Source organism: Vulpes vulpes, chromosome 2, assembly GCF_048418805.1.
Source record: "Vulpes vulpes isolate BD-2025 chromosome 2, VulVul3, whole genome shotgun sequence".
NCBI classification, from domain to species: domain Eukaryota; kingdom Metazoa; phylum Chordata; class Mammalia; order Carnivora; family Canidae; genus Vulpes; species Vulpes vulpes.
The window spans coordinates 20,848,834-20,876,815 of record NC_132781.1 but is presented as its reverse complement, the minus strand read 5'-3'; the positions used below and the strand labels follow the sequence as shown (position 1 = coordinate 20,876,815).

Sequence of the window (27,982 nt, the reverse complement as noted above, 5' to 3'; positions counted from 1 at the left end):
CTGAGCAGAATAAGAGAGCCCCAACAGAGTGCAGAGGAAATGCATTGTTAAAAGTCCTTGTGATGCTGAAAATTCGGTCCTTTCCCTTCCCTCAGAGGTGCTCAGTTTAGCATCTGGCATCTCATCACCTCTTGCCTCACCCCACACCTGCCTCTCCATTGGGCTCATGCGCCTGACCCCAGCACATCCATCCCAGTGCCACAGATTCTCCGTGGATGAGGCCATGGTCTCCCTCCACTGCCCAACCTCAGGCCGGTGAAGAAATGAAGCCATCACAGCCCCACAGGGGCCATAGGTCCTCAGACTTGGCGGGTACATTGCAATGGGCCCTCCCTGTGAAAAGGGCTGTAGGATATGGGTGGGGAGCCATCACGTAAGCTATCAGTTACGACAGCTGGATGGATGAAATGACGGTGCGCACTAGCATTATGGAATAGAGAAGGGGCAGCAGCTCAGCCTGGCTGGGAGCAGTGGGAGGTCATGGAGGAATGTTTCTGGAGTGAGGTCTGGGGGGGATCCTAGTGAGCGATGCAGGTGAAAGCATCCTGGGCAGAGGGAACTGCATGGACAAAGATCAGGAGGCAATAAACCAGCAAGGAGGATGCTGGTTGAGGGGACAGAAGGGATGGGCAGGGGCTGGGGTGGCCCACCCCAAACCATAAAGGGGGATGAACACCAAGCCCTAGGCCACAGGGACTGTTCCACCCAAGAGAAATCCACCACATGTACATTGAGGCTAGACGGGGCAGGGCTGGAGGCTGAGGCCAGCAGGGGGGTCACCCCTTGGAGAGACCAAGGCTTAGTGTCCCTGGTGGGGGAACTCATGCACAGGCATCTCTTCTCCCTCCTACATCCTAAGGCTCCAAGGTTCTAGGCTGGAGCCCTGTAAGTATGTATTGAGTTTAATCAATTCCAGATCCTCAAACGCTCCTTTCTCCCTGACTCCCCTCCCCATGTCTTTGCCACACACATGGTGGCCATGAGCGCATGGGGGACCCAGCCAAGGAGGCAGCAGGCTGCTAAGGGAGCCCCCAACTCCCCATCCCACCTGCCCTCACAGCTTCCACTGGATCTATGTGTTAGTTTTATTTTCTTTGCTTTGGTCTATACAAAAAAAACCAATAACCAAAAACATAAAGCGAGAATAATAAAACTCTCTGCTGGGACCACCCCCAGCCCCCCACACCCACGTGAGGAGGTGGTGGAGGGTTTGAAACAGGAAGGGGAAGAGAAAGCCCCTCACCGCACACCAGAGGGGTCAGCCAAGAGCACTTCTCAGGAGTCAGCTAGGGCGGTTGTGTGGGTGGGATGGGGTGGGATGGGGTGAGAGGGAGCTGTCCCCAGAGCTCCCAAGCAGGGCCCAAAGCCAGCTGAGCATCCTTGAGAGGGGAGCAAGCAGTGTCCTCATCTCCGTCCCATCTCCCTGGTCCGTCCCTGAACTTCTCAAACAAGCTTTGGATTCTGGGACTTTGAGCATTGAACCTGGGTTCTGGCCACCCCAGGGATTCAGAACAGTTGGTGGGTTGGAGTTCAGTGAGAAAATCAGGCCCAGAGAAGGAACCAAAGCTCTGAGGGGCCCGGGTTGCTGGAGTCAGGCCACCCAGGGTGGGGGTGGGAGTGGGGGGTGATTACTGGGTGGGGGAAGAGAGTGGGTGGTTGAGTCTAAAGCTTTAGTGCCAGGGCCACAGAGGTGGGAGGGGGTGTTGGGCCCTGGACCCACAGCCTAGGACAGAAAAGCAGGAGCATCCCTAGAAAGACCCTATAGAGGACGTCTGGAGGCATGGGCCGACGAGAAGTCGCAGCGAGAAGTCGTGGCCCTGCTCCCCTGGGCTCAGGCACTTTCCTGTCTCGCCCCATCGCCCACATGGAGAGCCTCTCAGATGAGGAACCGCACCTGGGGGAGGGGGGGTTATACACAGAGGGGTCAGGGCAGGCCTATGGCCTCCAGGAGCTTGTGCCATCCCCGTGTCACCCACCCACTACCCACCTGCCCCCAGCAAGACAAGGGAGTGAGGCAGGCCAAGGCCCGCCTTCCTCAGGGGAGCTCAATGGCAAAAGGCCCCACACTCAATTCCCCCAGAAAAGGGCCAAAGTTTCAAAGGAAAGATGACAGGGCCTTTGTGAGAAGCAGGTTCTAGCGGGGAAGAAAAGCATGTCTCAATGGCCCAGAGGCCCCAGGCATGGGGGAAGCCTGCAAGCAGGAAGGTGCCATACTGGAGTGCAGCCAGCTAGGCCAGCATATGGTCCGCCGTGGGGTAGGGGGGCCTCAGGCCGTCGCTGTAAGTGTCGATGGGATAGTCCGCGTCCATGTCCATGTGCATGTCCAGGGGGTCCAGGGGCACATCACTCGAGTACATGGGGCGGTAGGTGGCATCCATGTCTGGGGAAAAGAAGGGAAGAGGACCTTCTAAGGTCTGCAGACCACCCTGCTGGACCTCACAGTCCATCTCCAGTGGGCCTGACCCCTTCTCCACTCCCCCACATCAGGGGGCCTACACAGGAGTAGGTGTGGACTCTGCAGTGGCTGCCACTGGTCATGCAGCCCTGGAGACACAATGCCTCTCCTTCACTCACATCCCCAGAGACCCCACACTGCAGGCTCTCAGGGGCCCCTGAGGAACTCTGCACACACTCACCATCTGCGTAGGGCTCATTGATGGGGATCATGCTCTGGGCCTAAGGAAAGAGACAGAGAGACATTGCAGGAGGGGAGAAGGGTGCAAAATGTCGGCTCTGGGCTAGGGGGTGGGCAGCTAGAGATGCTTCTACAAAGAGGGAAAAGCATAACCCCCTCGAAGGAACAGAGGAATGAAATGGGGTTACACAGTGCTCCAATGGACTCCTCTCCTCAGTCACTTCCGAAGAGTTGAAGTTCCCACCGTTCTCGCATAGGGATGCCCACAAAACTAGGGCAGCCCTGAGGACAGCAGTGCACAAGATGACTTGAGAACGGGTACTGGGAGCTGCCCCACCCAGGATCGGGGCAGCACTAGCCTACAGAGCACCTCTGCACACGTTAGAAAAAGGCACTGCCCCCTGCTTCAAACACTTCTAATAACATGGACAAAATAAAATTGCCATTCTGGCAGGTCAAAAGCAGATAGTTTAACCTACCTCTGCCATCTGCTAGAAATGGTCATCAATGATCCAATTACAAAATAAAAATCTGAAGTTGACAGTATGGTAGGAGGAGCTCCCTCAAAGGCACTGTCCATGTGCAGTGTGCAACTTGCACAACCATACATTGCAATCCAACCCAGGATACTCACAGCCTCCCACGCAGCTGGGTCATGCTTGAAGAGGGAGTTGGTGAGCTCCACAGACACGCGTTTTCGGTAATCTGGGTTCTTGTCCTCGGAGATGCGGAACAGGACAGCCGCAGCATAGGTGGCTGAGCAGAGAGGAGAGGAAAAATCAATTCAGCGCCTGCCTTCACCCTGGCTGGAGGACCAAGACTCAGCCCCCGCTCTGTCTCCCCCTGGCCCACAGCACAGCCCCTCACCGGTGCCCTCGTTGCGGGAGTGCAGTAGCTCCATGAGTGGAGCTGAGGCCCCCTCAGCATCAATTGCATCAGCTGCCTCCTTGTCCTGGGCCAGCTCACACAGCACCCCGGCAGCCACGCGCTGGATGTTCTCCACTGACGAGTACAGGAGCTGGGGAGAGGGTGCGTGGGGTGGGAAAGGGGCGCAGGTGGACAAGGTGTAAGGCAGATGGGCAGCCCGCTCGCCCCCCAGCCCTGTTAGTCTCGGCTCCCCTTTTCTGGACTTAGCACTAGCTCCTACTAGAAAGTGTGGAAAAGTCTAAGAAACATAAAGAAATAGGAAAGAAAACCAGCCATAATTCCCCACCCACATATAGCCTTTGTTAATACACTGGCATATTTCCATCATGTTTTTATCATAGTCCTGTTTTAGGACTATGCATCCCTATTTTTATTTTTATTTTATTTTATTTATTTATTCATGAGAGACACACAGAGAGAGAGAAAGGCAGAGACACAGGCAGAGGGAGAAGCAGGCTCCATGCAGGGAGCCCGACGGGGGACTCGACCCGGGGACTCCAGGCTGAAGGCAGTGCTAAACTGCTGAGCCACCTGGGCTGTCCCTTATTTTGATATTTTGATTCCTGTTTTGTTTGTTTGTTTGTTTTACCTCACACTGTAACATAAGGCATTTTCCTACATTATTAAAAAGCTTTACCTAGAAATCTGAGTCCATACTGATAAAAAAAGAGAGTGCTAAAAAGCCAAACAATAACAACAAAACAAAACCCCTCATTGGTCACAACTGGAGGTTGCAAGGATGCTAATCCCTTACTCTGAACTCTAGTACTTAAAGGGAAAAAATTTGAAAAGCCAAAAATTCTTCAACCTCACTGTATTCAGCCATATGATATAATGGACTTTTTTTTTTTTTTTTTTTTTAAGATTTTATTTATTTATGGGACACATGTGTGGCTCAGCGGTTAAGCATCTGCCTTCAGCCCAGGGCGTGATCCTGGAGACCCGGGATTGAGTCCTGCAATGGGGTCCCTGCATGGAGCCTGCTTCTCCCTCTGCCTATGTCTCTGCCTCTCTCTCTCTCTGTGTGTGACTATCATATATAAATAAAAATTTTTTAAAAAATAAAAAAAAAATCTTAAAAAAAAAAGATTTATTTATTTATTCATGAGAGACACAGAGAGAGAGAGAGGCAGAGACACAGGCAGAGGGAGAAGCAGGCTCCATGCACCGGGAGCCCGATGTGGGATTCGATCCCAGGTCTCCAGGGTCGCGCCCTGGGCCAAAGGCAGGTGCTAAACCACTGCGCCACCCAGGGATCCCTTAAGATTTTTATTTATTTATTTTCACCAGCCCAGGGCATTCTCATTTTTTTTTCTTTGCCAGTTTGATAGCGGAAAATGGGACGATCTCACTGGGAGCATAAGCTTCATTTCTTTTTTTTTTTTTTTTTTTTTTTTTTTTAATTTTTATTTATTTATGATAGTCACAGAGAGAGAGAGAGAGAGGCAGAGTCACAGGCAGAGGGAGAAGCAGGCTCCATGCACCGGGAGCCTGACGTGGGATTCGATCCCGGGTCTCCAGGATGACGCCCTGGGCCAAAGGCAGGCGCCAAACCGCTGCGCCACCCAGGGATCCCCTAAGCTTCATTTCTTTAAACTCCTGGGGTTGAGCACTGCCTGTTTATGAGCGACCTGGGATTGTTTCTGCCTCTGCCCATCTAACCACTGGGGTCTAGTATTACTGAGCTCTTTTATATGAAGGATATTAAACTCTTGTCTGTTGTGATACTTGCAAACATTTTCCCAGTTTGCTACTGAATTTTTCTTGCTTTTTAGACTGTTTCTGACATACAGATGATTTTAACGTTTATGTGGTTGAGATATTTTTCTCATTTGTGATCTCTTCCCTTGCTTTTGAGCTTGGAAAGCCATTCCCATGCAGGGATCTGCTAAGGGGTCACTCCTGGCATGGTCACTGTTCTCCAAACTCCTCCAATGACCTCTTGATGACTGGCCCAGACCCACCAAACCCATGGCTGCCAACCTCCCACTTTCAGTAATGGGGATGTACAGGCGTTGGAGGGACCTCTGCTCTCCACCTGCCCCAGACTCACCTGTACAAACAGGGGTATAGTGTTGAGTCGGAAGATCTCCATGCGGTTCATGGGATCCCGGGCGAGGATGTGCAGGGCTCCAGTGCAGCCCTCCACAATCTCCTCCATCCTCACACCATCCTGTACAACAAGAGGCATTGGGTCATGGCAACTGATAGCCCTTTGGACATGCCCAAATGCCCCCACCGTGACAATCTGCCAAACCTCATTGGTCTTCGGAGTTCCATTCAATTACAACTTGCCTCCTCATTTACACACACACACACACACACACACACACACACACTCCCAAGCAGGACACCTCTGACCCCCAAGGAAGGCACCACCAGCAAACTTACCGTGTAGGGCTGCTGTGTGCCTGCAGCCACATGACGCTGGGCATCCTGGTGAGCCTTGACCAGCAACTGGACAAGGCGGGGAATAACTGCTGCCTCCTGCAGTGGGGCATGGTTTGCTGGGCACAGAGCCAGATTCCTGATCAGGCCGATGGTTGCCTGATAAGAAAAAGGACAATAATCAGGGACATTCTTGGGCATCTAGAGAATCCCAATTTCTAAGCATCATCTCCTCCTTCCCTTGTCATCTCTCTATCCCCCAGGCCAGACACAAACATGCTCCAGACCATGAGCCACTCCTAGCCCATGTCCCTTATTCCATAGAATCTGTGGGTCCTCATGTCTAATGCTAACAGTCCCTGCTAAAATGATGCCCCACTCCAGAACATTCCACCAGCCCCATGGCCTGAACCTCACCCTTGTCCCTTCCCTCAACAACCACCCTCCCCTATACACTGGAGTTTTACTTGCTTTTCGGCTAATTCCCAAACCCTGATTAGCAGGGAGTCCTTGCTATGGTTGACCTCAAAGCTTCCTGCTCTACTGATACTCCTATTGTAATCAATCCCCAGCAAGGCAGCTCTGGGAAGAAGTGTCCTCCTCAGGGCACCCCATCTCCTAGGGGCCACTCTGGCCTCCTAGGGTCCCTCAGGGTCTTGTGAAGCAAGCTATCATCTCCTCTGACCCGCAAAACAAGAAGCCAGAAGGCTAGGCACAAAAATCACGAGATGAGGACGTGAGCACAGGTAGACGAACTACCAAGGTCACTTGTCACTTAGCGGCTAGGTGAAACCCTCCCCCCGCCTCAAGCTTACGGTAGGGATCAATCCCAAAGAGGGACCACATGCCTTTTTTTCTCACTATGGGTTTTTAAAATTCAATGTATAACTACTTGAGAGTCATTCCTATCTGTACTGTCAAACTGTCTAAAACTTCATCAATGGGAGCCCTGCCAGCTGGCTCTCCTGCCCCCAGGCAGCCTCCTGTGGAGAAGGCTGCACCCCTTCACACCCTTAACTCCCTCCAACAGATGCTAAATGTGTCCCCCCAGAACCTTTTTGATTTTTTATCTGGTTAGGATCCCTCCTCAAATTTAGCAGATGTGGCCTTCTGACACATGACACTTTGCTAGCCTCCTTGTATCTAGACATGGCCACATGGTCAAGATCCAAAGCATGAGTGGAAGCAATGTGTCCCACAGACTGGCAACATCACCCTGGAATGTGTTAGGAAGGCAGCGTCTCAAGCCCGCCACCACCTACAGACCCAGGGCCTCTCTGATCCATGGCTCTGCCTGTACCCAGCTAGCACCTAAATCCTGCCTGCCGAGACCTCCTACCCCCCGCCTAACCCCCACCACGGCCACAGGGGAGACCTTGACCAGCGGCCACTGGTTGGGCTGGTTGAGAAGCTTGACAATGGCCGGGATGCCGTAGTTGAGGCGCACGGAGTTCTGGGCCATCTCGGCCTCCGGGTGGCGGCTGGTGAGGTGGCGCAGGGCGCAGACGGCGGGCTCCGTGATGTCGTCCTTGTCGCCAGCGCGCAGGATGGCATGGATGAGAGCCTCCACGCCGCTGTTCTGGGTCACCAGCGTCTTATTCTTGCTGTTGTTGCACGTCAGGTTGGACAGAGTGCCCGTGGCACAGGTGAGGACGTTGACATCGTCCACACTCAGCTGGTTCACCAGGATCTTCAGGACGCTCTCCAGGCCCTCCTGTGGGTTGTGGGGGAGGCAGCAGAGGGTGAGGGAGACTCTCTGCTCCCGGAGGTCTTCCCAAAGGTGTCCACGGGGAGTGAGATAGCCGCGCAGCTGAGAGCCAATGGGCTGTGCCCACGTGCCTGGGAACCGTTGCCCCGGCGCCTCTGGCGACGCCCCGTGAGGAGGTGGCACAGTCCCATGGGGCAGTGGCACTCAGAGCAGCTGAGGGCTCCCCACAGAGCCACCGCCAGCGAGCCATCTGTGACCTCAGGCCGGTCTCCAAGCTCATGCTCTTGCCTCCAACCCCCATCCCGCCCCCTGCATCCTCAGACCCAGGCAGGGTCAGAAGGAAACGTGGAGGAGGCCACCTGTTTCAGTGGCCCAGCTGACTGCTCTTCCCTGGCTTCTCATCATCGTTCTGGGCCTTCATGCTGCCCCTCTCAGTGGTCCCCAGACCAAATCCACTTCCAGGAAACATCAGTGATCTGGAAGCCTCACTTCTCCCAGGGGGAGCCACATGGGCCTTGTGGTAGAACAGAAAGACCCCAGGCTCTGAAATGACACTCCCGAATCCCACCTCTACCACTTACTAGCTGTGATCAAGGGCCATTACGTGACCCCCCTGGGACCCTGTTTCTTCACCCAACCAACTGGGTCCCCTTTCCACCTCTAGTTGTTGAAAGGGGAAAGCAAGCCAATATCCACCAGGGCCTAAGCAGAGTCCAGCATGTGGCCGGGGGCCATTAAACAGCCTATTGATGGGGGGCAGGGGCCTCCTAGGAATGGTAGTCAGGTGGGAAGGAGGGACCAGGAGTCTTGTCCTAAAACTGCCATTTTTCCTTAAACTGTGTTTTTAGCTACCAGAGCCCTCAGGCCATCTCTTGGTACATTACTGCTCCTTGTTGCAGGGTCTATGTCAAAATTACTCCCCTGGTATCATCTGAACACCAGCTTAGGAATATCAGCCCCTTCCTCTGTTCCCCTTCCTGAGTCCTTAACAGCCATTAGAGCCCTAAGCTAAAGGGATGAGGAATTTCAGGGATTCCAGGGTATTTCCAGCCTTAGTCACAGTGGGGCAGGATGTAGAGGCCTCAGGCCTCCCACGACTCCTAAAGTCAGAGTCCCAGACAGGAGACTGCCTGTGGCAAGAGGGGAGCATGAGGTGGCTGAAGAGGTGGACCCCAGCCCCCAAGGTCTCCCTCACCTGTTTGGTGGCCACATCCGAGAGGTTGCGCAAGGTCCAGAGACAGTTCTGTACAAGGCGGGGGCTGTTGCTTGTCAGGTGTTTGCCCAAGGCCTGCATCCCACCTGGGGCGAGAGATGGGGGCATGTAAGGCAGGGGAGCATGGCCCAGCTGCCAGACAAGGCCCCCACCCCACCCCTCCTGGGCACAAGGGCTGTCCTCGCAGGCCATCCTCACCAGCCTCCACGATGGCAGGCTTATTGCTGGGACACACAGACAGCACCTTGAGCACACGGCTGGTGGTCCAGAGCAGCTTCTCATAGCTGTAGTTGCGCATGATCTGCACAAGGGCCTGGGGTCCTCCATTGGCCAAGATGATGAGCTGAGGGGGAGACAGTGGAGAATGAGTGTGAGATAGACAGGAAATATGACAAGGAACAAGGAAAGGGGAGGGGGGGACAGAGCTGTCGCTACCAAACTTCAGCTAAAACCTGAACAGCTTTTGTGACTACTAAAAAAGCCAAAATTTTGGGACACCTGGGTGGCTCAGCAGTTAAGCACCTCCCTTCAGCTCAGGGTGTGATCGTGGAGACCCAGGATCGAGTCCCACATCGGGCTCCCTGCATGGAGCCTGCTTCTCCCTCTGCCTGTGTCTCCGCCTCTGTCTCTCTCTCTGTGTCTCTCATGAATAAATAAAATCTTAAAAAAAAAAAGCCAACATTTTTTTTAAGATTTATTTATTTTATTTATTTATGATAGACAGAGAGAGAGAGAGAGAGAGAGAGAGAGGCAGAGACACAGGAAGAGGGAGAAGCAGGCTCCATGCAGGGAGCCCAATGTGGGACTCGATCCCAGGTCTCCAGGATCGCGCCCTGGGCCAAAGGCAGGTCCTAAACCGCTGAGCCACCCAGGGATCCCCAAAAGCCAAATTTTTTTTTTTTAAGATTTTATTTATTTATTCATAGAGACAGAGAGGGAGAGAGAGAGAGGCAGAGACACAGGCAGAGGGAGAAGCAGGCATCATACAGAGAGCCTGACGTGGGACTTGACCCAGGGTCTCCAGGATCACGCCCTGGGCTGCAGGCGGTGCTAAACCGCTGCACCACCAGGGCTGCCCAAAAGTCAAAATTTTTAAAAGGATGTCTGGGTGGCTCAGTCAATTAAGCATCTGTCTCCGGCTCCGGTCATGACCCTGGGGTCCTGGGATCAAACCCCACCTTAGGGTCCCTGTTTAATGGAGAGTCTGCTTCTTCCTCTGCCCCTCACCTCACTGGTTCTCTCTCTCTCACTCTCAGATAAATAAATAAAATTTTTAAAAAGATAAAAGAAAAAAGGATAATAAACAATGCTGACAAGGATGAGGTGAAGCTACTAACAGACACCACCAACAACATTGTAAGTAACACAATCCTCTTGGAAAGCATTTGGCAATCTGGATACAAGCCCAGAAATATTAAAAACCCTTAGCCCCACTGATGAAAAAATTTCCCACTCTTTGGGAAAAGCTGTGTGTCCAAAAATGCTCATGACAGCCTTGTTTATAAAGGTAGACAATTGACAGCAATCTAAATGCCCTCCCTAAGAATAAAGTCTGGGGCCCCCACTTAATGAAATGCTATCTGCCATTGTAGAGGGTGATTTTGAGGGTACAGGAAAAAAAATTAAAAATACATAGATACATAGAAAACAGATGCAAAGTTGGACATTTGCCATGACTACAACCATGTACAGACATGCCCACAGGACGGGTCCACAGGAAGCACACGGAGATAGCAGTGGTTGCATAAGGATAGTGACTTTTTTCCTTTTCCTCAACCTCAGAATATTCAGTTATATGATGAAAGATGTACAACCACGTATACTCATATATTTAAACCAAAAGGGGTAAAGAGGCAGTGGTCCAAAGCTACAGCTGGATAGAAGGAGACACACTGGAAGGCCTCGGGGTGTGGTTGGGGGGGTGCGCGGCAGCACAGCTCACCTTGCTCTCCTGGTTGCCATAAGCCAGGAGCTGCAGGCAGTCGGTGGTGATGGCCAGGAACTTGGGGTTGTTTTTGTTGAGCAGGGGCACCATCTTCTGCAGCCCATCTGCCAGGCGCACCGCCATCTTGGCGCCCTCCTGGTACAGCAGCAGGTTGTGCAGCGTGGTGATGGCGTAGAACAGGACCGACTCCACCGGGGAGCTGGGATGGTGGGCAGTGGCTTGATGTGAGTCGGGCCCCAAAGGTCTGGCATAAATGAGGGCTACCTCCCCCAGAAAGCCTTCCCCATACTAACACCCCCATGGAAACAGCACTTTAGGGATCGAGTCCCACATCGGGCTCCCTGCATGGAGCCTGCTTCTCCCTCTGCCTGTGTCTCTGCCTCTCTCTCTCTGTGTCTCTCATGAATAAATAAATAAAATCTTTAAAAAAAAAAAAAAAAAAGGAAACAGCACTTTACTAAAACCTCATCGTCCCTTGAGCCCAGCCCCGCTCTTAGGCACAGATCACATAGCACACACCACTCCTCTCCCCACCAGGACCATGACTCCGCCTGCTTCTGGGCTTTTAGCCCAGGGCTGAGCGCATAGTCGGTACTAAGGAACTACCACATGGGAGGCCATGTGCTAGAAAGGTCCTGTGAGGGGGTCAGAGTATCTCCAACCTCAAGGAACTCACAGCCTGGCATGGATAGAAGGAGAAAGACCAATGAACCTTGCAAGGCTGGGAAAGATACAGGGGGCAAGGGGCTGTCTCTGCTGTTCCCTCTGCCTGGGATACTCTTCCCTTCATCTACGCAGGCCAAACCCCACTCATCCATCAACACCCTGCTGTTAGAGTGCACAGCTTCCCGGAGCTCTGAGCAATCCTGGGCAGACCTCTCTCCAGCATATACTGCATCCTAGTAACTAACACGCGGGTCACATGCCTATCCCGCCTGCTAGGCTGTGAGTAGCTGAGCACCAGGACTGGGCACGGGTCTGCACCTGGCACACAGTAGGTCCTCAATACCTGATGTATGGAAGCCCAGGGAAGAGAGGGGGTAAGCCCAAGTGAGGGGAGTCCCCGGTATCCCCCAGTGGGTAGGGGTGGGTACCTGAGCATGCGGACCAGGGCAGGGATGCCGCCCGACTTGAAGATGGCAAGCAGCCCCTCGCGGTGGTGGGAGAGGTTGTGCAGGATGCTGGTGGTGCAGCGGGCTGTGTCCAGGTCACTGGTGTTCTGCATAGTACGCACCACGGCTGCCACCAGCTGGGGCGAGCCCATCAGCGCCCGCCGCGACGCCTCTTTCTTGGACAGCTGGTTCACAATCATGGCTGCCTTGGTCACCACCACCTGAGGGGGACGGGGAGGGATGGGAAAAAGTGAGCAGAGGGGCCGGGCTGGCTACCATGAGATGGGGGGAGGAGGGCAAGTGACCCCCTCCACAAAGTTCAGAGGGACCCAGCTCAGACTCTCCCTGCTGATGGGGCCCTGGGTAGGGCCAGCCCCTGCGGACACCTGACCTCTCCCCTCTCTGCCCTGCCCCCACCCTGGCCAGGCCCCCCCCACGGACCGGGTCCTCATCGTTGAGCAGTTTGGTGAGTTCAGGCAGGGCCCGGGTGGCCAGCTCGGCGTCGTCCTGGTAGTTGATGAGATGTACGATGGCTGACTTGAGCAGCTGGGACGGCTCGGCCAGCCGCTGCAGGTTGGTGGTCTGCCCTTCCACCTGGGTGGCCAGTAGCAGCGAGCTGTCTTCGCCTGTCACGCCGGGACACATGGCCTCCCGCACCCGCTTGGCTCTGGCCGTCGTGGACATTTGGTACTCCAGGTCACCTGGATGGGGGGGTGTCAATGGGCAGGGACTGAGTGGCAGGATGGGTGGGGGTGGGGAGGCACAGGGGCAGGGCAGGCCTTGTAGACTGGGCTCTCTGGGCTGGCTCCCACCCCGACCAAAGCCCCAGCAGCACCACTTGTGGTTCTGCCTCTAACCGGGGGAGGTCACCACCACCTCAGTCATGTCAGCTGTAAAATGAGGCACCACCTGTTCTGTCCATCACAGGGAATTTTTATAGGGAATTAAATGAGATAATAGTTGTAATTTGCTCTGAAAAGAAAGGATGTACTACACACATCACTACAAAAGTGTTAGTGAAGATTACTATCATGGGAACAGTTAAAAAATTTTGACCACTTACAAAGTGCTTAGCAGTGAATTAAACGTCTTTCTTATATTTTCTCATTTAATCTCATAATAACCCTAAAAGATAAATACTATTACGATCTCCATTTTACAGATGGGGAAACTGAAGCACAGAGAGTTGTTTGGTTTTTGTTGTTGTTGTTGTTGTTGTTGTTGTTGTTTTCCTAGGAGCCCAAGCTGGGGTCTGAACTCAGACAGGCTGACTCCAGAGCCCAAACCCCAACCCTATGCCCCTCCCTTAACAATCAGGTTGGGGTAGCAGCAGACAACCCAGGTCTCCTTTCTTTGAGATCTCATGATTCTAATTATATCCTCATCATCTCCAAAGGAGGCAACTCTCCCATTATAGAGGCAAACAAATAGAGGCTCAGAGGGCTACCCAGTATCATACAGCAGATCAGAGGGAAAGGTGGGAGTGTGGGTTTCAGAAAGCAGGAGGTGGGTTCTTAGCTAAGACTCCAGGTTCCACCCCCTGGGTGGGTCCAGGAGCCCCACAAATAGGTGCCCAAACTTCCCAGGCAGCCCGGCCCTGGCAAGTGTCCCGATGCCCTGAGGAGAAAGAGGCAGAGGTTCCACCCTCCAATTAGTCAGGAAGGAGGAGACACCCACACAGCTTTCCCACCTGGAATGCTGTACTTTTAGCTACCAACACAATGCCTGGTTCTCCCTGCCTGCTGTCAGGGAGGAGAGCCCCGGGCGGAGGCTGAGTTCTGAAGGGCCTCCACCTGTCACAGCCCGCCCCATACCTTTCCCAGCTCCCACAGCTCATCCCATTCAGTGTTCGGGGCCCGGGAGGCACCGTGGACAGCAGTCCTAGGGCTCGGATACCCTTCGCCCCCAGAGAGGCCAGCGCCCTAGCTGGTGAGGCATCCCCTGCTGCCGGAGGCCCAGAGCTGGGAGCCCGAACTGGGTCATCACTCTGCCACCTGGCCACAACCTACCTGTAGGTCTCCTCCTACCCCCGTCAGGAGCCCTGCCTCCCCGTCAAATTTGGGGCCCCTGGAGCAAAAGGACCATCTTCCCCGATCGTCCATGGGCCTCCTGAGGGCAACAGTGACACCTTGTCATTACACTGTAAGCTCATTGAGGGTAAGGACCCTGCCTTCAGACTTTGCTTCTCCCTCCATACGAGAAGTTCAAGGAAGAGGAATCTGCCGCCCTCTCAGATGGGGGCAACCCTGAAGTAGCTGTGCCTCCTCCCTTAGACAGGAGCTCCCATTGTCTGCCTCCTTTTGCCCTGACCTTCCTCCAGGCCCCACACTGGTTTTCTGCTGAAGTATTTCCATGGAATAGTTTCCATGAACGAGTCCCCAGGGCTCCTGACCTTGGCTCTGGGGCACCTGGGTATAGGTGGTGGTCTTCTTGAGCGTGTATTGGCGCCCGCAGGCCTCATCCTCTTCCATGATGCCCTTGCTGCTGACCGAGGGCACACAGGTGTTGGCACCCGAGTGAATGCCAGAGTCATATGTGTATGTCTGTTGCCACTCAGTCACTTTGATGGGTTGTTCAATCAGGTTCATCACTTCCATGATGGCTGCTGGGGACACAAAGGAAGGCAGGAAATCAGCTGGCTCCAGTGAGGCAGCCCATCATCATCTGGCCCAGCCCCCGGCTTCAGCCCATTCCCAGGCCCAGGGAGGGAATCCCCACTGTGGGGTGGGATACCCTAGGGTGAGTCCAGGGCTTAGATCACTTACCTCCAGCCCCGGATGGAGCACACCCCAGGGGGCATGGGGCAGTAAAGAGCCAGATGCCCCAACCGAGCCCTGGGCTTGCTCATCTTGCTCTCCCCAGGCCCACACTCTCACAGCAAAAGGTACCCAGGGCCTCCAGCAGGTTCTGGGGTCCCACAGACACCCCACCCCATGCACTAGGGCTCTCTGGGAAAGTCTATGGTGAGGCAGCTACACCCCAAGCATCGGACAGGAAACTGGGTGGGGCAGGGAAGCAGTCAGACGGGTTTATCTGGAGAGCCCCGGAGGCTGCTGGGAGCAGTCAGAGGCTCCCTTGGAGACTCCAGGATCTCAAGGATCTTTCCTGAAGATGGGGCAGGATCACAAGTGACCCCACAGGCCCAAGCTCTAAGATCCCTGTCTCTCCGGCACCCCAGGTCTTAGAAGCCTTTTCTGAAGTTCTGAGCCCCATCGACCAGTTCCAAATATCAGCCACATATGACTGGACCAATTCACTTCTCCGCAGACCCAAACCCTCATTTGCAAAATGCGGGTAACACCACCCCACCCCCACCCCCGCAGGTTGTTATGAAGGCCAGATTTGTAAAGGACCCAGCCAGGTGCCAGGTACACAGTGAGTGCTGGGTGTTGGTGGCTGGCCACCTATCAGCGGTGCCTCTCCCTCAGTGGGGGGTTCCCACTTCCTGTCTTTGTAGAACCCAGGCTAAGATAAGGGGTGAGGCAGGCTTCAGGAGGGGTTGCTGCTATTCAGGCACCCCTCCATCTCTCTGCAGAGACGTGGGGGCACTTGAGGTGCATGAATTGCTGGGCCATACTGTGTACCAGGGTGGTGGACTCTCGCTCGGTCTGTTTGGCTTCCCTGTCTCGGGAGCTGACCCCTGAGTCCCACCCCTGGGAGGAGAAGCAAGGGGGGCTGTGCTCGGGTGAGGGCCCGCCCGGTGCAGAGCTTTCAATAAGGCTGTCATCTGCGCAAGCAGGTTTTAATGCAGATCCTCTGCTCCCCCCGTTTATGGACAGGGGAACTGAGGCTCCACCAGGTAAGGTGGCAGAGCTGGGACCAGGCACAGGTGTGGGTGACACCCCAGTCTGAGGCCTTGGCACATGCAGACTGTAGGCTGGTCCACCCATGAAGGCGGGCAGTACTCAGCACCTCAGACCTATTGTCCCATGGTGATGGGGGCCCAGGTTCAGCTGGTTCAGCCTGGCCCACCCCAGGAACAAAGATCTTTAGGGTATGTCTTCCCAGGGTCACCCTCAAGGAGGAGGATGAATGATCCTCAGGCCTCCCTGCCTTTTATGGTGACACGGGCTCCTTCCCGGCCTATGAGCACACCTGGAACAGGCAGAGGCAGGAGCCAGACCAGCTCCCGGCTGCCTCCTTCCTCTCCTCCCTTCACCCCAAGTGACTCAGAGTTTCGAGCTGATAAACAGAAGCAGGCCCAGGACACCAGACAGCAGGCTCCGTGCCACCAGATGCACCCAGCTGCTTCCCAGGCACTGGCCAAGTGCGGCTATTTCAGGAGGAGCCCCCGGCCCCCGCCCTAACCACGCACTGCCCAGCGTGCTCCTGCCTTCCCTGGTGGGAGAGAGAAAGAACAGAGAACTTTGGAGGAGGAAGCTTGTCACGGAGCAGCCCCTGGGGAGGAGAAAGCCCTGGGGAGGAGGCCTTGGGCGGCCCAGTGCTGCAGAAGGAAGGTAAAACTCTATCAGGATTAACCCTGTAATGTCACTATGCCAGGCAGAGGGCTGAGCAGGCATCTGGGCACTGAGATCTGTTCAGGACAAACTGGAAATCTCCAGCCCTGCTCAGTAAGAACACCCCACCTGAGCCAGGAAGAGCCCCCCTCCCCCAGCATCCTACCCAGAGCAGAGACCATTCCCCCTGGGGCTTCTCAGCCAGAGGGGCACAGGCCTCACCCTGAACCTCAGGATCAACCCCCCCCCACTCCCCACCAGCCCCCATCCACAGGGACCCACGAGGTCAAGGCTGGCCACAGGAGGAGCATTTTCCCAGCCAGGGAGGGGGGTGGTGGGGGTGGAGGCCCCTCACTACCACCCCCCAGCCCAGGCCTGGAGCCAAGAGAAGCTAACGGGCTGGCGGCTGCCCAGAGCAAGACAGAGGCCACCAGGAGGTCAAAAGATCCATGGGGGAGGGGACACTCGGCTGCTTTTACAGTCAAATGAATCTCCAGCCTGGTGGGGCATTTTACCAGTCCCAGTTTCCAGTTGAGGAGACTGAGGCACCACCCTAAGAACAGGGCAGGGTTCTGCTGGGATCCGGGCTCTGCCTCTCTGCACACCAGCCTCCAGCCCACTAAACAAGGCTGCTCCCCTGGCTCCTAACGGGGGACGCCCTGCAAGGAGAGAGGGCCAGACACTGGTGTACGACAGGGGCTGGCCAAAGCATGGGTAGAGCTGAGCCCCTTGCCAGCAGGCAAAGAGGCTGGGGAGGCCAAGGGTGCTCACAGTTGGAGCCAGAGAGCCCTGGCTGTGAACTCAGGAGTCCCAGGCCTTTGGTCCTGGTCCCAGCCACAGAGACCCAGGCTGACTGGTGTCCTTAGGCAATTACTTGCCCTCTGTGCTTCATCCACAGAAAGCGTGGCCCAGCTGATCTCAGAGGAGCGTTGAGATCTCAGCCTTCCCAAGACAGACAAGAGAAGGCTGAAGGTGGGCCACGGGAGAGTCAGCAAACAGTGCAGAGAGGACACATACTAGAACTCTTCTCAAGGAAAGGATCCTAGGGTGAGCTCCTCCTGCAGCAGGAAGGTGAGGAGTCAGACCTCAGGAAGGACTGTCAGGCCACCCCACCTTTCTCCTCACTGGCTCCCAGGGGAACCAGGGCAATTCTCTCTCACCAAGAAAGAAAAGTGCTGTTTTGGCACTTCCCAGGGCGGAGGGGGCCGCACCCAGCTTGGTCTCACCCCTCTCCACCCTGCACCCGGAGCGGGACTGCCACAATGCCCCTGGACAGAGCCAGGGTGGAAGTGGGCGAGACAGGCGCGGGCCCTGCCCACACGCTCCGGCCAGAGCCGGGCAGAGCCAGACACCGGGCAGCTTCTGAGTTGCATGGGGGGCCTTTGTTTCACAGCATGCTCTACTGCTGGAACACAGGAGGCCGAAGCCAGCTCGGAGATCACAGGGTAGGGTGGGGACAGTACAGGGGACAGGAAGAGAAGCCTGGGCCCTGGAGAAGGAGCGCCAAGGTAGGAATGTGCAGGCAAGTTCTGGACAGACCCTGCCCTTCATTCCTGCTTCCTCCCCAGCAGTCTGCCACTGGGCATCCTAAGTCCAAGACGGTCCCGGCACAGCGTGGTCCAGCCGAGACGCTAAAATTAACTGCCACTGGGGTTCCTGGCTAGCTCAGTCGGAGGAGCAGGCGACTCTTGATCTTGGGGTTGTGGGTTCGAGTCCCACATTGGGTATAGCAATTGCTTAAAAATAAAATATTTTTAAAAACCTAAATAAGGGGGATCCCTGGGTGGCTCAGCGGTTTGGCACCTGCCTTTGGCCCAGGGCACGATCCTGGAGTCCCGGGATGAGTCCTGCGTCGGGCTCCTTGCATGGGGCCTGCTTCTCCCTCTGCCTTGTCTCTGCCTCTCTCTCTCTCATGAATAAATAAATAAAATCTTTTAAATAAATAAATAAATAAATAAATACCTAAATAAACAACAACAACAACAAAAAAACCCTGCCACCAGACCTACCTCAGGCCCTTGCCCCACCAGTGCTGGGCACAGCTGGGCTGGGCAGCAGGGTGCCAAGTGTCAATAAAACACCTGGGAATGAGGACAGGAATGGGCCACGAAGAGGCCAGCCGGAAGCAGACTTAGACACACCGCATGGGAGAGCTAGGAGAACAGGCAGGGTTCTCCAGCCATTCCTTGGGCCAGAGACCAGCAGATCACGGGCGCAGAGGAAGGGGGCTGCGGGCAAGGCCGGAGAGCATGGGAGTCGGGGGGGAGCGATCCATCCATCCTCACTCACTGGCTGCGTGCCCTTGGGCAAGTCACTCGACTTCCCTGAGCCTCATATTCCTCATCTGCAAGGTAGAGATAATCAAGCCACTCCTTTCTTCAGACCATGTGTGGATTGTGGATCTAACACAGCCGTGACCGTGGAAGCCCTCTGTGGGCAGTAAAGGCCCAGGCGAGCTTTTTTCTTTTAGCAAAGCAAAGAAATATGGCAGAGGAGGAGCCAGCAGAGTCAGGCCCAGCAAGGTGGCCAGCGGCCAAGCCTTCCTTTTTTGGGACCCAGGACCAGGGAGGATGTCTACCTCCCAGCCCTAGGCCAGAGCCCCTGGAGTGGGGTGAGGTGTGACTGGGGAGTTGTGCCTGGTCCAGGAGGGAAGACACTGCTCTGCCCACTGACCACTGCCTTGCCTTTCCCCAGTGACATGTGCTGCTTCCTGCAGCCAGGGCTGGCCAGGCCAGTAGGCCTGGACATTCCCCACATAGCAGTCCCAGGAGAGAGGCTGGGCTGAGCAGGGCCACCAGCCCCCACCCTTCCCCACTGTCTCTGACTCCAGCAGAGATTTGGCCAGCGCTCCCAAGAACAGACAGAAACAGACCCTAGAAAAGTAGAGACAGATGTGACTGCTTCCTTTGAGAGCCTTGTCTCCCCCAACAGGCTGGGGCTTCCCAGCTAGGCCTCCCCCCTCAGACTGGTGTGGCTTCCAGGAGGAAACAACCCACAGACTAGAGGTCCCTTGACAGGTACTGTAATCTCTCCATTCAGAATGGTCATTCCCAGGCAGCCCGGGGTGGCTCAGCGGTTTAGCGTTGCCTTCAGCCCAGGGCGTGATCCTGGAGACCCAGGATCGAGTCCCACGTCGGGCTCCCTACGCGTGGAGCCTGCTTCTCCCTCTGCCTGTGTCTTTGCCTCTCTCTCTGTGCGTCTCTCATGAATAAATAAATAAAATCTTAAAAAAAAAAAAAAGAATAATCATTCCAAGCAGGCAGAGACTAAAGTGGGCACAATGTATGGCCAGGGCCCTGGGGACAGGAGTAGACAGAGGAGCCCATCCTCCTGGATGCTTCCAGAGGAAAACCCTCGCTTCCGGTCTGGAGGGCAGCCCAAGCTGCTGCCCAGGACTGGCTGGGGGTAGAGGAGGCTCAGGTCAGGCCGTCCCAGCTGCTGTTTGTTTTCTTCCTTCTGGGCTCCCTCCCAAAGCAAACAAACCAGGGTGGGAAAATGAAGGGGACTTGGAGGAAGGGAAATGCAGGGCCAGGTGGCTCGACCCTGAGAACCTCCGGGCTCCCCTGGAGAGGGCTCCAGCTGGAGCTCCCGTCTCTGCTGCTGACACTCTGTGGGCAAAACCCCAAACCAGTGGATCACCCCAAACCAGGGCTCCTGGGAATGGAAAAACACTTCATCCAGCCTCAGGAAACAACAAAGGCTTGACCTGGGTCAGTGTCACATCACACACAAGGGCCCCTGGAGGGGGTGTTGGGGGGTACAGCTGGTATCCTCTCCTTAGGGGGTGGTCCCCAGGGTTTCATTCTGCAGGATTGCCTGACCCCCTCCTGGAAGTACAAGGAAAAACCGACCATGACTTCCCTGTTCTGCATTTGCTGGAGAAAACTAGGATGTGGATAAAGATTTGGTTAAAATTTGTTTTTGTTTTTTAAGATTTTTATTTATTCATTCATGAGACACACAGAGAGACAGAGGCAGAGACATAGGCAGAGGGAGAAGCAGGTTCCCTGCAGGGAGCCCGATGTGGGACTCCATCACTGGACCCCAGGGTCATGACCTGAGCTGAAGGCAGATGCTCAACCACTGAGCCACCCAGGCGTCCCTAAAATTTGTCATTGTATACAGAGCATGAGATCATTGAGACGGAGGCTAAGAAACAAGATAATGCTAAGAAAAAGAGAAGGGGAAGAAATGTTAGTGGTGGGATTATGGAGCGAGATAATGGGTGATTTTTTTTTTTCTCTTGTAAACTTTTCTAAACTTTCCAATCTTTGAAAAGATACTACTTTTTCAATCAAGAGGTTGGAGGACTCACACAGTCCAGCCTCTCCCTCAGCCCCAAACAAGAAGCATACTGATCGCCCAGCCCCTTCCCAACTCTTTGGGTCTCTGCCACTCAGTCCCTGTCCCTACAGTGAGAAGGAAAGCAGGCCTGTTAACCCACACTCTGCAGGTCACAGGGAGCAGAACTTCTTGTCCTGAGGGATCCCAAAGGCTGAGGTGCCAGGAGGCGGAGCAAAGAGCTTTCTCTTCAGGCCTGGCCAAGGAAGTTGCTAGAAATTGGGGCAGTCGGGATCCCCGGGTGGCGCAGCGGTTTAGCGCCTGCCTTTGGCCCAGGGCGCGATCTTGGAGACCCGGGATCGAATCCCACGTCGGGCTCCCGATGCATGGAACCTGCTTCTCCCTCTGCCTGTGTCTCTGCCTCTCTCTCTCTCTCTCTGTGTGACTATCATAAATAAATAAATAAATAAATAAATAAATAAATAAATAAATAAATAAATAAAAAGAAATTGGGGCAGTCCATGCCCCCAGACCTCCACTAGATTTAACCATGCCCCAGGGTAGAGGCCTGGGGGACCTGCCCCAGCCACACCTCTCTTTCTCTTCACAGGGGTCACTGGGCAAGCCGGCTCATGGATACCTGTCCCTCTTACCACCAGGTCTGTCTGTCTCCCAACAGACACAAGACTGTGAGTTTCCCCAGGGACCCCCCCCCCCCAGACCTCAGACTGGCACCAAAGGCACTGACTCCTTCCTGTCCTCTCTCCTGGGCATGATGGCCCTCGTCCAGCTCCCACAGAGCCCTGCTTCCTCCTCTTCAGAGAAGAGTCACCTCTGACCTTCCATCTCTCCCTCTTATTCAGCAATGCAAGATCTCATCTCTAACAGACAGGAAGTCCTTCCTCCTGTCTAGCCTCCATTCCTTCCCTAAGAGCATCAGTCCCGATGGCTCTTGTGTCCTCAGGGATGATAGAAAACCCGCAAGCCCAGAACCCTCTCTATAGCATCAGATCATTCTCTTTCATTCTCTGTCGCATCAAGTCCCCTCAGGCTTCTCTTCTCCAGGATCAATAACCCTGGGAAGGGGGGCGGTATCCTCCTCTTGACCTCAAGGGATTCAGAAGCCCAGTGCTGACAGGCAGTGCCCAGGCTACACCCACAAACAGAGAGGCCCCATTTCCCAGGCCCATTCTGGTGTCAGGTGCCCAGCTGCCAGAGACAGTGACACCAGCCCCTCCCTCAGGGACCAAGGCCCTGGCTGACCCCACACCCATCACCAGAAAGGCCCTTCCGGGTCCTAGGGTCCCGGGCTCCCAAGCAGAGGACAGCCAGCTTGAGGCCCCAGAGCAGCCAGGCACACACAATCCTGAAGCACAGTGGCCCAGTCCTAAATCTGACTCTCGTTTCCGTCTCCTCCCCAGAGACCAGGCCCCCCTTCATCTTGGCACAGCCCCAGTCCCCAGCAAAGCAGGAAGCCCCACTTCCTATACAGGGACAAGCCCAGAACAGCCCAGGGTCTGGCCCAATGTAGGCCAGGAGGCAGCAGCAAGTTTGACCCCTGCCCTCCTCTCCCCCACCAGCCTCCTCCACACATGTCCACAGCCTCTGGCCTTGGGGAGATGTCCCCCTCCCCCAGGAACTAAAAACCAAGCCACGGAGGTTTCAGAGGGCTGGAGGCTAGGACATGAGTCACCCCCTCCTGACCAACCTGCCCCCACCTTCACCACCCACACATACCTTCCTTGGTCATTTAGAATTCTCTTCTCCCCAGATTCCCAAACAGAGGCTCTCAAAGAACAGTGGCAGATTCTTCCCAGAGCTGTAGTGGGGTGATACACGGTACAGCAGAATGGGATCCAGGCTTGGAACCAGAGGACCCAAAGGCTAGTCTTGGCCCTTCTTGGGTCTCACTGTGCAACCTTGGACAAGTTACTTAACTTCCCTGAGTTTCAATTTCCCCATCTGCTGGACAGGGTAATGATAAGCTGCCTCTAGGGACAGTCATAAGGATTAAGTGAGAACACTCCATGAAAGTGCTTAGTATCTGTAAAGTCCTCCCTTGCTTTTTTTAGTCACCATTTATCAAATACTTATTGGGTTATCGGTATTACTCCCATTTTGTAGAGATCACTGAGGCTCAGAGAGATGAAGGGACCTGACTAAGGCCACACAGGTAATGAGTGGCAGGGATTCAAACCCAGAACTGCCCTACCATAATATCTCTCCAACAGCCCTTCCACTGACAGTCACCCCATCACTCTCAAGGGGCTCCTCTCCCCAACCCCTCATCAGAACCTGCCCCACAAGCCTCCAGGAGGGAATCCTTCCTACATGTTCTCAAAGCTTCCACCCTGGCACCCCAAACAGAGGTTCAGAGGGAATGGGGGTGAGGGCAGGGTGGAGGGCTCCTGTCACCCAAGCTGGGGCTTGATCTAACAAGAAATGACTCACTGGATCCTACCTTTTCCCCCCTCCCCCACTACCTCCCTTCTCGGTGAACCACCAGTTTCCACCAGGCACCTCCTAGTGATACTTCCTCAGTATTATCTTTTGATCACAGCCACAAACCAGATTAGCTAAACTAATCATTTGACCAATGTAATTACAATGCCTTCCCCTCCTCCACTTTGGCACACAGAAGAAGGAAAACAGGTTATTTTTGCCCAAATTCCATGACCTTTTGCCTCCCCGGAGGAACAAGACCCACTAGAGCAGAAGAATGGGGTTCCCTCCTCAGCCTCCCCTAACCCAGGGCGTTCCATGAAGATGGGTCTGACCCCTCCTCACTCCCCCAACTACAACCATGAAAGAGGTGGTAGGGTCTTCCCAACTGAGTCAGGCCCAATAGCCCTGATTCCCTCCAAAACTCCCTTCACCCCAAGACTGAGGGAAAGCCTGACTCTTCTATTTCCCCTCTGCTCCTCAAGGAGGCTGGCATCCAAATCCCTGCAGAGAGACCACACCTCCTATTTTTGAAAAGGAGGGCTGAAAGCCTGGTGATCTCCAACTCTGCCCTGGGAAGGGGCTCTCAGGAGATTGGGGTGAAAGGGGCCCTCATGCAGCTCTCCTGAAACCTTCCCCCCTACAGCCTGTCCCACTCTCCCCACCCAGCAACCTCAGGAAGGGGTGGCTGGGGGACTGCCTGCAGAAGCCTCTAGAAGGAATGCAACTTCAAAATCCAGAAATCAAATGGAAACCAAACCCCAAGCTCCACACTCTTCAGACTCAAAGACCAGCCAGCTATATGACGTGGGGGATGGGGTAAGGGAAAAAAAGGCCAGAACAATCGCTCCCCCCTCCCCACCCTCGTCAGTTTGGCCTGGCCCTGCCCCACCCCCATTCCTGGGGAGGGGGCAAAGCTTGGGAGAGAGGCACTGGCGCAAGGCCTCAAGCGAGGGGGTGTGGTGGTCCCCGGAGGCAGGAAGAGAAGGAAGAAGCTGCTTCCCCTTTGGCCCACCCCCACCCCTGCCCCCACCTCGGGCCCTAGGGGCCCAGCAAACAGGATGGAGGTGGGGGCAGGGAGGACAGGGTCAGAGAGCAGGCACTGGCCCAGGTTCACCCAGGCCGGCTGGGGGAGGGGGCTCTGCCCCAAGACGGACCCCCTAAGCCTGGGGGAAAGCCCTTGAGCAAGGAGGCAGGAAAACCCGCGGAGAAAGCTGCCGTGAATACTTCCAGCTAGAAAGTTTGTTTGGGGTGATTTTTTCGAGGTTAGAGAAGAGCAGTCCTGTTCCCTGGAAGCAGGGCCAGTGAATTCTCCAACTAGGCTCGACCCCTCCGCCCGGACCCCAGCCCGAGCCACGGGGGCCAGACACCAGCTGCGCGCGGAGCCGGGCCCTGCGCCAGTCCCGCTGTCATCCCATCCCATCCCACCTCTGGGGGCTGGGCCCTGGCCCGACACCCACCGGGCCGGACCGAGGCGCCGCAGGTACAGCACCGACGAGGCCGAGGAGCGGAGGGCTGGGCCTCGGGACTCTCCGGGCGCTCACCTGCTCCGCAGGTGGGGCCTGCGGAGCTGGGAAAATGTGCGCCCGGCCCCCAAGGCTGGGCAAGCCGGGCGCAGACAATAGGGCCCCACCCAAGCCTGGGGGAGTAGAGAGGGAGGGAAAGCGAGGATGACGCGTGAGGTGGGGTGAGGGTGGCCCCAAAGACACCAGCGGCAGCAAGTTTCCCGAACTGTACATTCCTGACTACGGAGTAAGCCTTGGGACGCAGACGAGCAGGGCAAAGTCCCCCTCGCAGGAGTCAGGGCGCGAGTCGGGCACGCGGCGTCGGGCGAGCTCACCCCACGGGCCGCGGGTCAGGCGCTACCCCAGAGACACCTGCCCTCGTCCCTCCCCGCCCTCCGCAGGTCTCCGGCGCCCTCGGCCCCCGGCGCCCTCCTCCCGAACCGCGCGCCCCCTAAGTGGCGGCGCCCAAGGGCCCCAGCGCGCCCCCTGCCGCCGGTGCACGGTGGCGCTTCCTGGCTCGCGCCCTCACCTGCCCGGAGACCGCGGGCACCGGCCTCTCGGCCGCCCGCCGCCCCTCCCTCGCCCCGCCGCCCCTGCCCCGCTGGTGCGCACCTGCGTGTGGAGCCTGGCCGGGCTAGGCAGGGGGCGCGCCGGGCTGGGGGCCGGCGCGGGCAGCGGGTGGGCTCGGCGCGCTCGGGCGGCGGCTGCTCCGGACTCTGGCCAAGGCAGCAACTCCGTAACCGAACAAAAGGCGAAGGGACCTGACAGCCAAGCCACGCCTCTCGCCCCCTCGAAGCCCCGCCCCCGGAGGGAGACGCCCACCCGCTGATGAGGGCTCACTGGCTGCCTCTCCCGACGGCCCCGTCGGGGGGCGGGGCCTCGCGCCCAGGCCTCCTCCCCCGCAGCCTCTGTTTATCCGCTGGCCATTGGCCCCGGGGACTGCTAGTCGGCTCCGCGGACGGCCTCCAGCTTGAGGTTCCAGCCTCCCTCCGCACCTATTGGCAGACAGAAGGTTACTTCCTCCCGATTGGGCAAGGGATTGTCAGCAAGGCTGGGGAAAGCACCAATGGGAAGGACGGGGTGTGTCTTGCCCCACCCTAGCTCTGAGCAGGTGAGACTCCTCACTCTCCCCTTCCCCCTACCTGTCCAACAGGTGAGTCAGGAGGCGCCATGGGAAAGGACAGACGCCTTCACAGGCCAGCCAACTCAGCGTCAGGCGTGAGGCTTCTTTGGGCTTATTCACTCTTGCCACAGAGGGATAATAACATATTTGTATAGCACTTCACAGGCTTTTTTTTTTTTTTTCTGGGTTGGGATTTATTTTTCCCCCCCAAAGACGGAATGCGCATGAGATTTAGAATCAGAAGGCCTAAAAACAAGAAAGAAAGAAAAAAAAGAATCAGAAGGCCTGAGTTTGGGTTCTGCCGCTTAGTAGGTATCTGATCTCAGGCAAGTTACCCTACCTTTAATCCTGTTCATCTACAAATTGTTCATCTTTCACCACTTCATCTATACATTGGGTGCATTAGCTGTATCTGTCTCATGGGGAGTGTGGGAATAAAACTAAGGCTTGTGAAATCACTTGGACGACTGCTAAATGTTAGAATTTAATGATATGGAGGGTTTTTTTTTTTTAATTCTCATGACAATTCTGGGGGGGATTAGGACAACAAAATGAGCCTCATTACAACAATGAGGAAGCTGAAATTCAGAAAAGTCACAAAACAACAGAGTGGCACGCTAGAACTCCTTTCTTCTAATTTCTTTTTTTTTTTTTTTAAGATTTTATTTATTTATTCGAGAGAGAGGCAGAGACACAGGCAGAGGGAGAAGCAGGCTCCTTATGATGCGGGACTCAATCCCGGGATTCCGGGATCACGACCTGAGCCAAAGGCAGACACGCTCAACCACTGAGCCACTCAGGCATCCCACTTTCTTCTAATTTTATCAAGGCCCACCAAGCGCATGTTCTCCTGGTGGAATAATAGCATAGATATAAAATGTCAAAGCAGTGGGGAGGGGTAGGGGGAAGGGCAAAAACAACTATTCTGGGCTGAGACAGAAGAGCAATGATTTGGGACAAAGATAGAGAAAGTAATGGTGGGTGTGGAAAAAAAAATCAGGCATCAGATCCAAAAGAAAGCAACACTAACATAAAAGAAATGGGGCAGCAGCACCCCCTCATTGGTGGAAGGTCGTGGGTTAGTTATCAGAAAGAACTTCCCAATAGGCAAGCAAGTTAAGAAGATGAGGGTCTTTCCTTTCTGTGGTTAATGAAATGGATGACTGCTCCAGTGGATGTACAGCATGCTGAACTTCCTAAAGACATTCATTCATCAACATTCAAGTATCGAGCACCAACTGTATGCTAGGCACCAGATTAGACCCTGGTAACACAGAAAACCAAAATGATCCCAATCCTCAAGAGGTTCCCAGAGAGCTAAGTATAAACAGGTCACCATAGCCACTGTGAGTGTGTGGGAATTGGGGGACTGGTTGTTCAGGGAAAGGTCCTCCCTCCAACAAGTTCCATAGTCCCCACACTGGCACCTGGGGTGGGCTAGGTGAAGGCACCCCAGCAGTATCCTTGACCACTTTCCCACCACAGAAAGGAATGATGGCCAAAACAGTCTCACTTCTGAGGCTTATGCCATCCAACAAGCCTCCCTGGAGGGGGTCAAGGAGACATCAACATCCTTAACCAGATACCATCCCACATGCGAAGGCACTGTCCTTCATTTAGTTGCCTTGACTCCCCCTCCTCTTGCTTTTCTGAGTATCTTCCTACTTTGTCCCTCCCCGCCCCATTTGCTCCCCCTAGCCACCAGCCAGGCAGTACCAGCAGTCCCTAGTACCCAGTACCATGGCCAGCCCTCAGCTTGGGAGAAATAGAGCTCCCAACCCTAGGGTTTCACTTCCTCCCTCTCCTTGCTCTCCCCATCCCCTGCCCATCTCCCCACCTCCATCCCTGCGCACAGACACACACACTTCCCAGACCCAAGCCTGACTTCATTCCTTCCTTCCTCTCTTCCTCTCTCAGTGTACAGGCTGGGAAGGCTGGTTGACTACAGAGGAGTGGAAGAGCCTGGTGGAGTAGAGGGACACAAATAGGGCTTCAGAATAAATCCTGTGGGGCAGCCCGGGGTGGCTCAGCAGTTTAGTACCCCCTTAGGCCACGGGTGTGATCCTGGAGACCCAGGGTCGAGTCCCACATTGGGCTCCCTGCATGGAGCCTGCTTATCCCTCTGCCTGTGTCTCTGCCTCTCTCTGTGTGTGTCTCTCATGAATAAATAAAATCTTAAAAAAAAAAAAAAAGAATAAATCGTGTGTGTGTGTGTGTGTGTGTGTGTGTGTGTGTGTGTGTGTGTC

At 55.2% G+C, this 27,982-nt stretch overlaps 1 protein-coding gene across 9 annotated transcripts; it reads right to left on the bottom strand.

Moving 5' to 3' along the window:
• Nucleotides 1–1,071: 1,071 nt before the first annotated feature.
• JUP (junction plakoglobin) lies at nucleotides 1,072–25,557 on the bottom strand. 9 transcript variants are annotated; one of them, XM_072747207.1, is made up of 15 exons: nucleotides 25,226–25,492; nucleotides 14,321–14,533; nucleotides 12,370–12,629; nucleotides 11,911–12,149; nucleotides 10,814–11,015; nucleotides 9,070–9,214; nucleotides 8,854–8,957; nucleotides 7,326–7,664; nucleotides 5,954–6,109; nucleotides 5,616–5,735; nucleotides 3,503–3,653; nucleotides 3,270–3,391; nucleotides 2,637–2,676; nucleotides 2,215–2,380; nucleotides 1,072–1,894 (listed from the first exon to the last, which is right to left on the bottom strand). In XM_072747207.1, the coding sequence occupies exons 2-14, from the start codon at nucleotides 14,523–14,525 to the stop codon at nucleotides 2,229–2,231; spliced, it is 2,235 nt and encodes a 744-aa protein (XP_072603308.1). In that variant the 5' UTR covers nucleotides 14,526–14,533; nucleotides 25,226–25,492; the 3' UTR covers nucleotides 1,072–1,894; nucleotides 2,215–2,228. The 9 variants fall into 9 exon arrangements, with proteins under 9 accessions (XP_072603308.1, XP_072603311.1, XP_072603312.1 ...); XM_072747210.1 differs by having other exon boundaries at nucleotides 14,321–14,530; nucleotides 25,226–25,426; XM_072747211.1 differs by lacking the exon at nucleotides 25,226–25,492 and adding an exon at nucleotides 24,569–24,744.
• Nucleotides 25,558–27,982: the final 2,425 nt, after the last annotated feature.

Bases quoted from the DNA above. Each gene is read 5' to 3' on its own strand.
- JUP (XM_072747206.1), bottom strand. From the start codon at position 19,433: ATGACCATTCTGAATGGAGAGATTACAGTACCTGTCAAGGGACCTCTA. The intron at 14,534-19,381 runs GTGGGTTGTTTC...TTGTGTCCCCAG, and splicing joins TGTCAAGGGACCTCTAGTCT to CAGCCATCATGGAAGTGATG. The intron at 8,958-9,069 runs GTGAGGATGGCC...CTCTCGCCCCAG, and splicing joins GCCTGCCATCGTGGAGGCTG to GTGGGATGCAGGCCTTGGGC.